This window comes from Pundamilia nyererei, unplaced genomic scaffold (genome assembly GCF_000239375.1).
Source record: "Pundamilia nyererei isolate P.nyererei 1_Seehausen unplaced genomic scaffold, PunNye1.0 scaffold00002, whole genome shotgun sequence".
NCBI lineage: Eukaryota > Metazoa > Chordata > Actinopteri > Cichliformes > Cichlidae > Pundamilia > Pundamilia nyererei.
In genome coordinates this window covers 2980838-2995033 of record NW_005187403.1, presented here as the reverse complement: position 1 = coordinate 2995033, position 14196 = coordinate 2980838, and the positions used below count along the sequence as shown (strand labels likewise).

Here is a 14196-nt window from a genome sequence, read left to right as displayed (position 1 = left end):
TAATCCTGTATTTAGACACAAATTTAAGGCAACTTAATAAATGAATATTAACTTTTGATTACTTTATACTTCTACTTCAGTACTTTTCTTATGGATTTATTGCACTTTAGTATACTCTTATGCCATTAAATTAATCTTACATACAACTTCAAGACATACTTCTCAGTTAAATATTCTTTGAAGATGTATCAAATCATTATGGACTGATATCAGTTAAACTACCCAACTGCATATAATGTAGAGTGATGAAAAGTAGCTATGCATATTAGAGAATTGTAATTGAGAAGTTCTGAGGCACTTTACTGTTTTAATTTCATGCTACTTTATACTTCTGCAGAACCATTTCAATGAGAAATTGCCTACATTGTTCTCCACTACATTTATCTGACAGCTATAATGACTTACTTTACAAATTCAAATTTCAAAAACCTTTAATGAGAATATCTATCCAATAGCAAGAATTATTTTCACCTCGGCCAACTATACCATTAAAATCCTATTTAAATGCTAATGTTTCTGTAATTGTATAACACAAAATAATACAACTCTGACAAAAGCCAATTAGTCGGTACTTCTATATTTATTGTAGAATTTGCTGATGATATGCACTTTCACTTAAGTAGTGTTTAATTCAAGATCCACAGTTGGAGTATTTTCTTAGAGAACAGCACTACTTTTGCTTACAAATGGATCAGAGTATTTCCATTACAACCATATCCCAGCTGAATGGCTACTTACAGTACGGATGAAGGCTTCAGTAATAGTGCAATATCAAAAGCAATGCTTTGCAAGTGTTCTCTGAAAATTAGAGCGGGTATATTATTTACATTACTTAAATATTTCGCGCCCCATTCCACATCTCATTTTGAAAAGTGAGAACTATCGCTCCAATAGAACTTGGGTGGAATGAGAGTAAAGTGAGAAAACGCCCACTTAATTGACACCAATTGTAAGCCATATGGTCATATGTTAACGGCAGTAATTAGAAAATCGTAATTTTCCAGACAATGCCATTGGCAAGAGATGCAACACACCGGTGTCGATTTTAATGACCACACTGTCGTCCAGAACTACAGGTTCGAATGCCTCTGGAAACGTCAGAAACAGGACAGAGGTAATTGGTCATTACATCTGGTCAATACAGGCGCGAGCACAAACAACTGTCTGTGTGCACGTGCACACACGCACACGTTTTGTCAAGCCCTAACAGGTCCATCGGGGTTTCAACAAGACCTCGTACTCACTTTTTTTTTTTTTTATCTCCCTCTCTCTCTCTCGCCCTCTCTCGCGCTCTGAAACAGCGAAAGCTGTTGGCTCGCGCGCGCTCAGTCTAATTATTCCACTCTCGCGCAGCTGAGTGGCGAGTGCTGAAAGCTCCGCACCGCTTTCCATCTCTTCCTTCCGCACTGCGATTCCGTTAGGAGACGGTCCTCTTTGGCGGACACGTACTAGCCCACCTGGACAGAGGTTTTCATCAGGACACGGAAACGTGTTAAAAGGAGGCTCGTGCAAACGACAAATGCACGCGACCCGAGGCCGGTGCCCCCAGACCCGACGGGGAGGGAGACAAGCAGAGCAGTGATGGGACAGTTCTCGGGAGGATGCTACCTGAGTTTTTTCATCTTTGTGCTTCTTGGTTCGCAGGCGCCGACCACATTAGCGAGAGGTAAGCTCAACACCGAGACACTTTTTGAAGAGCTCAGTGCTTTTGGGGGCGTCTCAGTCCTCCCGAATAAACTCAATAAAAAGGTGTATGCCCCGACAGACTGTGTTTCTGACGCTGACTCTACTTGTTTAGGATTTTTTTAAAGTAATCTTTTTTCATGTCCAGGTAGTGTTAGCAATTTATGTCTGCTTGACAAACAAACAAACAATAAAGCTTCAGACACCTTTATAAATCACATAAATTCAAATTAAATTAGGACGAGTTTTTTCTTATTTTTTTGTCGTGCGCAACAGACTGGCTAAGATTTGTTTATAAATGCTGCTTTAATAGGTTTAACGTCAGTTTCTACTAGTGCAACAAAATGCTTATTACTAATCTAAATTTGCTTCCTTAAGGATATTCTCTCTGGAGTACAGTTAAAATGACTGGGTTCTGGTTGACTTTGATTTCACTCAAGAAATGTTTGAGAGTCCCGTTGTGTTTTTTGTTTATTTTATTTATAAGATAACATAACTTTTATTAGTTCCACGCGTGGGAAATTTGTTATATTTTCAATGTTAAACCCATCTCAGTTAGACAAAGTCAGTATTGTGATGGACCAGTTATAAGTGGCTTAATAGCAATTAATAACAATGTCTTAATTCAATGGCAGTGACTTTTACCTCAAGAACACCGACTCATATCCTTTAGCACAGCATAGTCCTGTCCTGTCCCTCATTTTCTTACTGCTCTCATCTTACTTTTCTTCTTCTGAGGCTTCTCAAAAAAGCTTACCATTCATTCATTCTTTCTGTTGCTCATGATGACACTCACTGTGAATGAAAGCAGACTGTAATAAAACTGCTCACACTTTAAATACTGATTATATCGTCTATAATATACAAACGTGCTGTTTAGTGACTAAATTATGCACAAGGTATGGTATAAATGACACATTATTCACATTTCAAGTGGGCTTTCTAGCAATTATATGCTTTTGAATATATTAACATTGGTGCCCATGTGCATCATTGTTGGTTGCTGGGTGATTGTATGGTAATGGAGCAAACTAGTGAAACATGCTTTGAATGTAGTTTTCCACTCCTATGCTTTGTCGTACTGAAATTGAGAGCCAGGACAATGTTTAACATTATTTGTTAAATCATGGCATTTTGTTTAATTATGATTGCTGGTGAGGGGGGGGTATGTTTCGCAATGTGCAAATTGTGATGCTATGTTGATAGCATACTGGTAAAACTAGAGAAGCTGATAGCTTGGTGGCCTTCCTCATTTTTCTTGCTTTACATTAAACAATAAAATACCTCCCCCCCTTCGCCAAATATGCACGCACATGCATATCTTCTGACAGTAGCTGCTTTTTGTTCGAATGTTGACAGGCATGCAAAAAAAAAAAAGGCTAAAAGGCTCATTATTTGTGCGCATACAATGTAACTGGGAAAAAGTACTGTACTTCAAAAACCCAATTTGGGGCTTGCTCTAGCCATTTTTATGTCCACTCCTCTGCAACTGGATGATCAGAGGGTTGTTTTTTTTTTTTTTAACCTTATGAGGTTGCAAGTAGACTCCTGCAAAAAGCTGTAAACAACAGATGCAGCTTCAGCTCCTTTGAACATTTTGTCAAATCTAGATTACACGTGTTTTTGGTGTTTCCCCTACATAAGACAGGCCTGTCTTTTATGACATTATATCACATGAAAGTAAACATCTGAATTTATCAGTTATGTGTCACTACCAGATTCAGAATGTCTGATCATCAGTAAGCTGGTTACTCATGATGTGACGTGTTCTATTTAGCCAGCAGATTTGAATGTTCATTGACTTAATGATAATACAGAAAACTGTTTTACTTAACTGACAACACTAATGAAACCTGTGGTTATGCACATGTTATATGCTGTCTTTTGTCAGAGAATAGATAATCAGAGAATCTTTTTTGTTTCCGCCAAATCCATCCTGACCTATTGACATCCATTTATCTCATATGGTAGCGTAACAAAGGTGCATTTGCAAGTCAATTAGTTAACTAGCCCCAAGGTTTTTATTTTTGCATCCCAAGTTTTGAAATCAGCTTCAACTTGGAAATTTACATAGCATAAATATTATAATAAGCCAAAGTATCTTAAGGGCAACTTTGCATGTAAGGATCAGGGGGTTTTTACCGATCTTTTAAAGAAAAGTAGGTTTAAACTAAGGCAGAAATGTGTTTGAGATAACCTTTCAAGACTGACCGTAAATTGTATTTATAGAACCAGCTACCATGGCTACATTTCCATGTGAAGTGTTACATGATTTTTTTCAAAGGCTTGACCTAATATGCTTGGATAGAAAAACAATAATAATGTTAGTGCATGAAAGGAAAATGTGCTTGTCTGCCCTACACATTTTTTAAAGGCTGCATGGACGTATTTTGTAATATATCTTTCGGATTTGAAATGGCTTTCACTTGGGCCTTAAAAATATTTATAACATACAATAATATTGATGTCTGCAGTCAAATACTTTATTCAGACATGAAATTAAGTGCTATGGAAAGGCAGTCTCCACAAACACACACACACACACACACACACACACACACACACAACTGGTTAAATAATGTAAAAGCAAGATTACTTTGCACATGATAAAATATAAATGGCACGTTACTCACACGTGTTGACACTAAATTTCACTTCCATAGCCACATACATGTAGAGAGTCCCCTATAAGTAAATATTATTTATCAGTTAGATGCCAAGTTAAAACACGGTCATCCAAATGCATTCAATGATGGGATAAATCACTTGTGTTCAACAAGCAATTTTATTCTTAACGTGCCGAGAACACCAAGTGACAACAAAAAAAAGACCTTAACCCAAAAGAGGAACCTTGCAGTCAGTGCCTGCAGGGGGATTCAGCGAGGAAATGCTGCTGATAAAATGTTGAGCAGCACCAGTGAACATTACAGACGTGTTCAGTGTTTCTCCTAGGTTGACTGCTTTGGGGGACAGGTAGGCTGTGGGAGTGATAACCCCCACAAAGCTTCTTTAACCTTATCAAGTCTAATTGAGGAAAACACTTCTGACAGCTAGTAAGGAAGACAAAGGGTGAGCTGAGCAGGGTTGCACAAAGATACTATCAAAAACAATTCCAGCAGTGCCAAACAACACCACTTGAACAAGAGGTTCAGTGGTCAAGTGCCAAGGAAGGCTGGTTCTGTGGCTTGATATCCACCTCCACTGATGATCAGATGGATTTCAGGTGTGGGTGATTCAGGCGCTCAGAGAGGGGCGTAGCAGACAGGTGTGAAATATAATAAGAGAGAGATCTCTTTTAAAAAGAGGCCAGAAGAAAGTTAGTGGCCATAACAAGCTTATTCCCCTGTGAATAAGAGCTCTATTGTTGTCTAAGAAGAATTAATATCATATCTGTGCGACATGGCTGCAGTGGGTTGGAATGGGTTCTTCATTATGATGAACATGGGCACTCTACATATATATTTCTGTACTCTAGATGCATCGAATATATTTGCGGCTGAAAATTGCTCCCCAACAAAAACAGCATCAATTTGTTGAAGAAAAATCATGTAAATATGACAGATTTACAGAGCACAAAGTGGACAACATACAATAGCATTTAAATGCATACAAATAGTATAACAATGACACATACTATGGCATATAAAAGCATTAAATAAAGCATAGAAAACCACCTGAACACAGCCAATTAGCAAACTATTGGTATAGCAATTACTTTAGGCTATAGCATAATGCACTTTATGTATAGCTATTAATAATGAAGTAGCCTAGTTTTAAATAACGGGTTCACGATTGTCAAATCTTTATGCATAACATCTGAATTAGTGGTTTTGGAATTTTTTTTACAGTCACACCAGTGGGCGAGTCAAAATTTCAAGGTGTATTTATTGCACATGATGTTCCACCAGTTCCTCCATAATAATCCATAATCATGACTTTTCAGTCATAGCATTTATTTTTGTCTGTGTTTTTAGCTGTTTTCTTATGCATAGAATAACATCAGCAGGCTAATAAAATATTAAGTTGCACTAGCTAGGTTAATGATTTTAGCTTTTGTATTTAAAACCTGGCTTACGGTACACTGGTGAAAAAGGCCAGTCCTACTTCTGCTTTAGCTTGCTGCCCACTATATTAGCAGTGGCAGGTGATTTACTCAGGTGCAACTGAAGTCATAAGACAGGTAGCTTTAGCAGCACTGTCTACTGACAGCCTTTCCCCTCCTTTTTTCTGTGGTCAGTCATGTGGTGTGATGGGTATGTATGATTTGCTATACAAATGAAACTGATCCATTTCCTCCCTTGTTAACCTCTTTGCTGTCAATCAAATTGCTTTAATCTGTAATGCTCTACAAATACACTGGTTTTCTCTGTTACAGAAGTTCTTTAAATTATTATTTTAGGGCACCCATACATACAGTAAAACAGTCTATTCATAGCTTTTTGTGTAGGTGTATAGCTTACAGTTTGCAATAAAAACATATCCCTGCCTGGCCTTGCCTCACAGCCCATCAGTAGGTACACCGTTTGGCAACAACTAATTTCAGTTTTTCAGAAGAAAAGTTTCTGTTAGTCTTAATTTTGAGTCAAAATTCCCATGTTACTGTAAACGTATTATTTAGGCTAACATTCAATGACAATGAAATATATAAATATATAAAAATCAATTAAATCAATAATTGGTAATGGCACCTCTAATTTTTTACTAATACTGCTAGTATTGTGATTTTGGCTTCTCAAAATTAAATGAACATGATTGAAAGATATTGAAAATGCATTTTCTGCCAGTAGAACACAAAGCAATCAAGTGCTCCCTAAAATCACTGCCTAATAACCATGTCTACATGTGCCAATCACAGCTGTTCCCTGCACCACTCAGCGAGAACTTTCCTGAGTGCACTTGACCGCACTGATATACTACAGACCATCAAAACAAAAATCAGCTGTCTGTCACTGGGGAAGGCAAAGAGCTTGTCTCTTGAAGCAGATCATCATCAGTTCTTTAGAGAGACTTCAAATTTAGGGAAGTGATGTTCACCAAGAACAACTCATATGCAAAGAATGCTGTAGAGCTGTGTGCACTGTAAACCATCACAACAAACTTATTCAGCTATCTGAAAATACACCACAACTTGCAATATGATGATTGCATGTAAGCAAAGAAGAACAATACAGTGGTTGCTAACATAAATTGTATAACTGAGAATGAGCCTGTAAAGCGGGTGAGTGTATTCATCCAGCTCACAAAGGCACACTGAAATCACCACAGGAATCACATTCAATTTGGCTAAATATATTTGTTCAAATAACATACTGGACAAAAGATGTGCTATGCCCTCGCGGATATTTTTTTCCACTGTGGCAAAACCTGTGCTTTATGCAAAAAGCAGGGAAAGTAGAGAGGGTCTCACAGCTGTTGGGACTCTGCAATAAAATGTTGATGTCACCAAAATCAATTATGTATCAGTGACAAATGATTGTGATCTCAGTAATTGTGATAGCCCTTTTGGGCATATTCATGCACCCCTAACCCCTGTGTATTATTTTTAAAATTCAGTCAGTATTTTTATTTCAGGAATATTATTTAGTTTGTCATTTAACATCTGTTTTCAGTGAAGTATTAATTTTATATATTGAAATTGCCGCCAAAAACAGCAACAATAAATAGCAATTACTGCATCTCTGGAAAATAAATATCATTTTATGTAACTTCTACTAAATGTTTTTCTTAAAAAAAGACTACATAAACAATTGTTGATAACACTGATGATGATAAGTATTGTAGCAAAGCTGTAAAACACCACTATCTTGATGCCACTATTAGTTCAATCAGTTTGTATTTGCATTTAAAGTCTTTCAATTCTCTTAGTCTCTTAACAAAGCAGAAGAACAGAGAGAGATACCAGCCTAGCTGAGCTTTTGAATTCATATCACTGCATACAGTGAGAGAAGACCATCATTTGCATGGCAGTACTGTCCATAGATTTTTGCTGAAGGGCTGTGAAAAGTGGCTACATCTAGTAACAGAGTCGTTTAGTTGGCAACAGTGATGGGATCTGAAGCGTGATGATGGATTCTGTGGGGGAGAGGGATGTTAGGTGTACAAGCTGGCACAGTCTGCATTGAAAAAAAAGATTGAATTCTAAAAGTGAAAAATGAATATCTACCTAACAAATGAAAACTGGAATAGTTGACAATTGTGTTACAAGCCTATTTTGTCTAGGCCAACATGTAGACAAAATTTAAGTAATCAAAGAACCTGATAATTCCAGAAGGTTCACAAACCTTTTCTTGTAACTGTGTGACAAGGTAAGACATTAAAACAAAAACAAACAGCAGAAAGGCAGGTTTCTGTGAAAGGCATGACCTAAGGATGTGAATGAATTGGACAAGATTCAGCAGCTTCTTTTAAAACATCTCTCAACATCTCAGGTCCAAATGGGCTATATTAGGTAGGGTCGTAAATGTGCATTGGACCGTAACTTGTCAACCCAAAGCAAGACTAATCAGGTTGGTTGGATAACTACAGTGCTGTTATAACCTTTGTGCAACAAAAAGCTTATGCTATATGTATAATATTAGGACCATGTTTGTTGTCTTTCATAAATTCATTGATCAAGCTTCTGTGAGTTGACCATGCAACTCCTTGTGCTACTAAAAATGCATCTGGGCTTGAGCATGGAGTAAGTGAAAAAACTTAAGAGAGAAACAGAGATACAGAGAGGGAGGGGAATTGAAATGGGGAGGTGGATAAAAGGCAATGGAGTCATCTCTGCCATGTTTAATTTATCACAAAAATGACTGCCAGAATCTTGCTCAAGCTCTGGCTTTCACGTAACTGACATTACACATGATATGAATTCACGAGCCCAGCTGGGCTAGTATCCACTGTTGTTTTTATTCTGCTGGAGATCGCATGGTGGTCATATTCCCAGTTTCACTACTGCATTATTTAAGGGGAACCCATTTCTCTCCCCAACCTATCAACCCCATCTTCTGTCATTTATTCTCCACATTCCGAAGGAGCTGAGCTCATGCAGTCAAAGAGCCAAAAGAAATATTCTCTACAGGGAATATAGAAAGCTGCAAAATCAAATATGTGGAAATATTGACCGTGTTTTGGCTGCTTGGACAAAGCCCTAACTGTAAGATAGCTATTCTTTTTTTTATGGGATCCTGGGATTTTGAAAACTTTTAGATATAATATTTCCTGCAGATCTTTGATTGGAACAGAGTCCTTTTTGTTGGCTAAAAAAGCCAAAAATAAATAAATAACTAAAAAACCAATAAAAAAACCCACTATATTATAAACTGGTTGCTGGAACATTATATATCTATTGAATTCAAGCATGGTTGTGTAGAGCTCTTCCTGACTACAGTTACTACAGTAGAGTACAAAGACCAATAATTGTCTCAGCAAAGATTTCAATTTATTGTTTGGGATTTTATTTTTAAACACACAAAACATGAACAGATTTCCCTGATATTTATTATGTGTAGTTGTGCATTTACTCATTTAGTTTATGCTCTGCCCTATTTCAGTCATCTGCTAGTTGTGTTTATGGTGCTCCAAATGCAACAGGAAAGTTGCAGAATGCTCTCTGCTGGACAGACTGGAGAGATTACAAATGTGGCTACAGAGGGATTGCTTTACAGTTAATGTCAGATGATAATATTTGCTTGGCTATATATTGGTTGAGGTCTACTTAAGTGTCTAGCCGGCTTATGTGAGCTTATATATTTTTATAATCATTATTTATTAAACAGTATTGTTACTTATGTTATCCAGTGACCAGAGAGGTTTAGGAATAAAGAACTGTGGACAAAAACACCAATAGCCACAGAGATCCCGAGAAGAACAAATGAATCCCTATTAATTTTAATCTAGAGTGACACCCCAAATTTTTCTGGAATATTTGCCATATTTTTTCTTTATACTGTTTTAACATATTAAAGTTTATAAATTTGACAGCATGAAAATCATTTTTGTATATTTTTATTTACATTTTGTACGGTTTCTCAGTTTTTGTGGTGTAATAGTAAGAAGAGAGGACAGACTAAAAAATAGATTTGTAAAAGTCAGCCAAACCACTATTTATCCATTAACCCAGATAAACCCAGTACTGACAGGTACTGATAGGTGTTGAATCCTCAAGCATAGCTTATACAGCTTGTGTTTTCCCATAAACCCACTGCATTATGCCCATATGTATGTTCTATGTGCTCACAGGTGGGAAGAATAACATGGTGCCAAATATTGCTATTTCACTTCCCTCCTGCAGGTTTGCCCTCAGCCTTGTATCCACAACCTTTTAACTTACTCTTCGATAAAAGCGCGTATTGCTTCCTTGTGTTTTGAAATAATACTGAAAAGGAGGCCTTGGAGATAACTGCCCATCCACAATGCACCATTGAATGTCTCACTGTTTAATTCAAGGGCACTGGCACAAATGTTAGATTCATAGCGTACACCATTCACTTCAATGCCAAACACTCTCTCTTAACCTCTCTTTCTCTTTCTCTCCCTTGTAGCTCACAGTTTATACCTATGGGTAGCACTGTTGTTTCCTCTAAAGTGCTTGTGTTTTTGTAAATGCCCAGACCCTTCATCGTTTTCTTGTTGTCCACACCTCCCTTGCAATTCCTTTCGGTGTAATTTAGTTTCAGTTGTTTATAGCTGTGACAAATGTTTTGGTTCTGCTATCATTTCTCAACTCACCTGACTGAAGGAGGAAGGAGCCAGGACTGCAGAGGTAATGTAAGAGAGCAGGGCATGTAAGATGAAAAAAGCAGAGGGAGAGAGAAACACAGACGCGAGGTTTACAGTGCAGAATATCTGAGTATCTCATGTTATCAGTAACTGCCACATCAGTTTGTCAGTAACACTGAGCGCCTATCTCTGCTCTCCATGATAAATTAATTTCAAGCATAATCAGAAGCAATACATATTTAATGACTGGGTAGTGAAGTGCTGGTATAGTGTGTGTTTACAGAATGTCTGTTTGGTATGTGTACATTTTTTTTACATGCAGAAGTCATCATGATTTTAACCATCACATCAGCAGTTTTTGAAAGGCACCCCAGTCTAAAAAGGACCCTCACCATAGTCTATCATATTATGAAGGACATAACTGATTGATGTGAAACATACTGGAAACGTATCCAAAAAAAGAGGAAATTGTAGGAATTCCATAGAGATAAACCTGCGGATCACAACCAATTAAGGCTCCTTTGTTCCTCACAAAAGATATCTTACCCCCCATTATATTAAATGGTTATGCTTTAGACCAGTATGTTTGTCTTTTTTTGTTGGTGGTGGTGTGTGGGGGAGGTTGCGTAATGCACAACTGAACCACAGTTATGCACTTGCGTAGACAAAAATCAAAGTTTGCGAGATGAAAGAGTTCTTAAATGCCATGCTTTTTCCAAACTGATGGCATTCAAGATGAACTATGTTTAAATGTTCTGGATCTTGTTTTTTGTTTTGTCTTTGTCCCTTCTCTTTTATGAACACAGTACTTTTTGAAAAGTTGGTTGACTGTTGCGAGACAGGCTGGTTCATCCACATTTCTTATGTCTAGTATTGCCTTTTTGAATTCATATGCATCCTCAAGGGCCATTTGGTGCTTTTATGAGTGTCACAGAAACAGGATGGGGTTTAAGAGTCCCTCTGAGCATATGAAGCTGACATAATACCTCTCTGAAGTCATGTGTGACTGTATGTTTTAAAACCAACAAAGCTCTGTCATTGATAAAATAAAACGCAAAGCTGGATGACAACTGCCTTTGTGCCTTTATGTTTTTCATTCCTGGAGACAAGAGAGAAGATTATCAAACACTCTTTGACAATTGCTAATCTAAAATGTATGAAACCGAAAATTATAGTGAACTGTGCAAACAGACTGTGTCATCAGTCAAAAAAAACAAAGAATGAATAGCAACTACAACTCAAAATCGCAGCTTATTGCTATGATAACCTATAATTGGTAACTTCTGTTCCCAAAATAGTAAGAGATAATTATTTCCTAAGCAAAGTAAGCTTTTAAACAACTCTAACTCTGTTTCCCAGAGCAACATTAGTGTAGTAGCGAGACTTAAGAAACATGTGTATGCATGTGTCAGTTGTTTGTAAAAATTTAACATCAAACAAACATAAAACAAAATAAATGAAGCTTCTGATTAATTTGATGGCTCTGGATCCTCAAATAGATGCCTGTGTTTTTGATGGAGAACCCAGAGCTCCTGGAGAACATCTCTCTACAGAAAAAAGCCCTTTCTTGGTTCAAACTTGCCCCTAACATTAGTCACTTGAGACTGTTCCTATACATTTGTTCTTTCCATTTTTTTTATTCATTTTTGAACATATTGTGTTCCATCCATCCATATGTTCAAGACAGATCCACTGCTGCTATCTTATCTTGAATATCGATTTCAATGTGTTGAAGTGCAGTTGGTCTGCAGTTCATCTTTGGACATGCATTGGGTCAGAAGGTTTTATTGGTTCAGACAGGAGGCACGCAAACTGCTATTCAATTCAATTCAATTTTATTTATATAGTGCCAAATCACAACAGCAGTTGCCTCAAGCCACTTTAGATTGTAAGGTAAAGACCCTACAATAATACAGAGAAACCCTAAGCGGAGGATGTAGAGGAGATATTTAAAACCACACTGTGCCTCATTACATCTGCTTTTTATTTAACTGTTTATCTTGGCTTACTGTTTTGTTTTTATTTATTTATAGCAATGAAAAGCAGGTTTATCCACAGCTTCAGTAATTATAAGTTCAGAGTTCACCAAACCTTCTGTGACGTTGATGTCTCTCTCTCTCCTCTTAGACTCTTACAGCTGTGCTAGCTGTGAGATAAGCAACATAATTGATGTTGGCAGTTATCTAGGGCAGAACATTTTGGGTGTATGTTTTTGGATAATATTACAGTAACAGCATTACCGTGTTAAAAAATAACAAAAAAGTAAATAAAGACACAAAACCAGTTTCATTCACAAGCATGATTTGAACCATGTAACCGATAGGTTGAGGTAATTAGTCAAACAAAGTGATGAATTACATATTACTTGCTAGTTTTCTTAAAAGTAACACTCTACGTTACTTAATTACTCACTGGAAAATGTAATTTTGTTACACAACTGGTTACATTCCTCTTGCATCACTCTGTAACTCTGTAAAATGACCTGAAATGTAATGCCACATAATTACATTTTAACAATATAAGCCTAATAATTTAAAAGCAAAAATAAAATAATAAAAAAGAACCAGTATAAACCTGAGACAACAGGCCCACACACTGATATTTCCCTATCCTAAAAAGGACATGCATAAGATCTTGTTTATGAACACAAAACCAACAACACAAAGCAGTTGAAAATCAGTCCATGGAGACTTCAAAGCGATGTAAGAAGAAATAAACACAGATGAAGCTAGCAATACCATACCATAGCAATCCTGTCCTTGCAATACAAATAAAGGTAATGTCCATCTCCAGTTCGCGCCACCATTTTCCTCTTCCATGCAGACATACTGAAATCAGCATATTGTAGCAAAAAGCTCAAGAAGAAAAATGCATTGTTTATCTTTTTTTTAATTCTATCTGCCTGACGTGCAGATAGCATAGTATTATCTGCACGTCAGGCAGATAATCTGATGTTATTACTTTTGTAATCTTTGTAACACAAGTAATAACATATTGTAACTGTAATATGATTACTGAGTTTAGTACAGTAATGTGTTGCATTACAATACTACAATACAGAGAAATGCAATGCGAATACAGTATACCTGGAATGGATTATACCCAACAGTGAGCACACACATTATCAGCACTACTCAAGCAAACTTCAGACCAAGTAAGGGGACTCCTCATAGCCTTTTTGTTATGAAAAAAAACTAGCTTTCTTTGCAGTCATTGCAAGATTCATGCTCTGTGCGTTTAAGTTACCACAATGTGCTGTTGAGATGACTGTGACTCTTTATTAAATGTGGCTTAAAAGGGTTACCTTGAAGATCCATGTGACCATCACTAACGTAAAGGTATTTAGGAAATTCATTGATTATTCATAACTGAATAACTAAACATAAAACAGGATAATGCATAACTGCATTTGCTCTTGTGTTTCATAGATATAAAGCAGATGGCATGCAAACATGAGCTGCTAGGTAAAAATGTAAATCTATATCAACCGGTGAGGAACCCAGTGAAAGGAAAAATGGAAGTAAATGGTAATAGTTTAATCAGAATAGTCACACATGTAAAAGGGGAAGCATGTGTAAGGGGAAGCATCAGCCAAACGATATATGACTATACAGGGAGTGCAGAATTATTAGGCAAATGAGTATTTTGTCCATATCATCCTCTTCATGCATGTTGTCTTACTCCAAGCTGTATAGGCTCGAAAGCCTACTACCAATTAAGCAACTCTGTAATGAGAAGGGGTGTGGTCTAATGACATCAACACCCTATATCAGGTGTGCATAATTATTAGGCAACGTCCTTTCCTTT

The 14196-nt window shown here is 37.0% G+C and overlaps 1 protein-coding gene across 2 annotated transcripts in view; it reads left to right on the top strand.

Annotated features, from left to right (window-relative positions):
* Positions 1 to 1325: 1325 nt before the first annotated feature.
* LOC102200231 (netrin receptor UNC5D-like) overlaps positions 1326 to 14196 on the top strand; it is a 183036-nt gene continuing 170165 nt past the window's right edge. For both annotated transcript variants that reach the window (XM_005720159.1, XM_005720158.1), the window contains exon 1: positions 1326 to 1666. In XM_005720159.1, the coding sequence (XP_005720216.1) occupies positions 1582 to 1666 (85 nt within the window). In that variant the 5' untranslated portion in view covers positions 1326 to 1581. The remainder of the gene's footprint in view (positions 1667 to 14196) is intronic.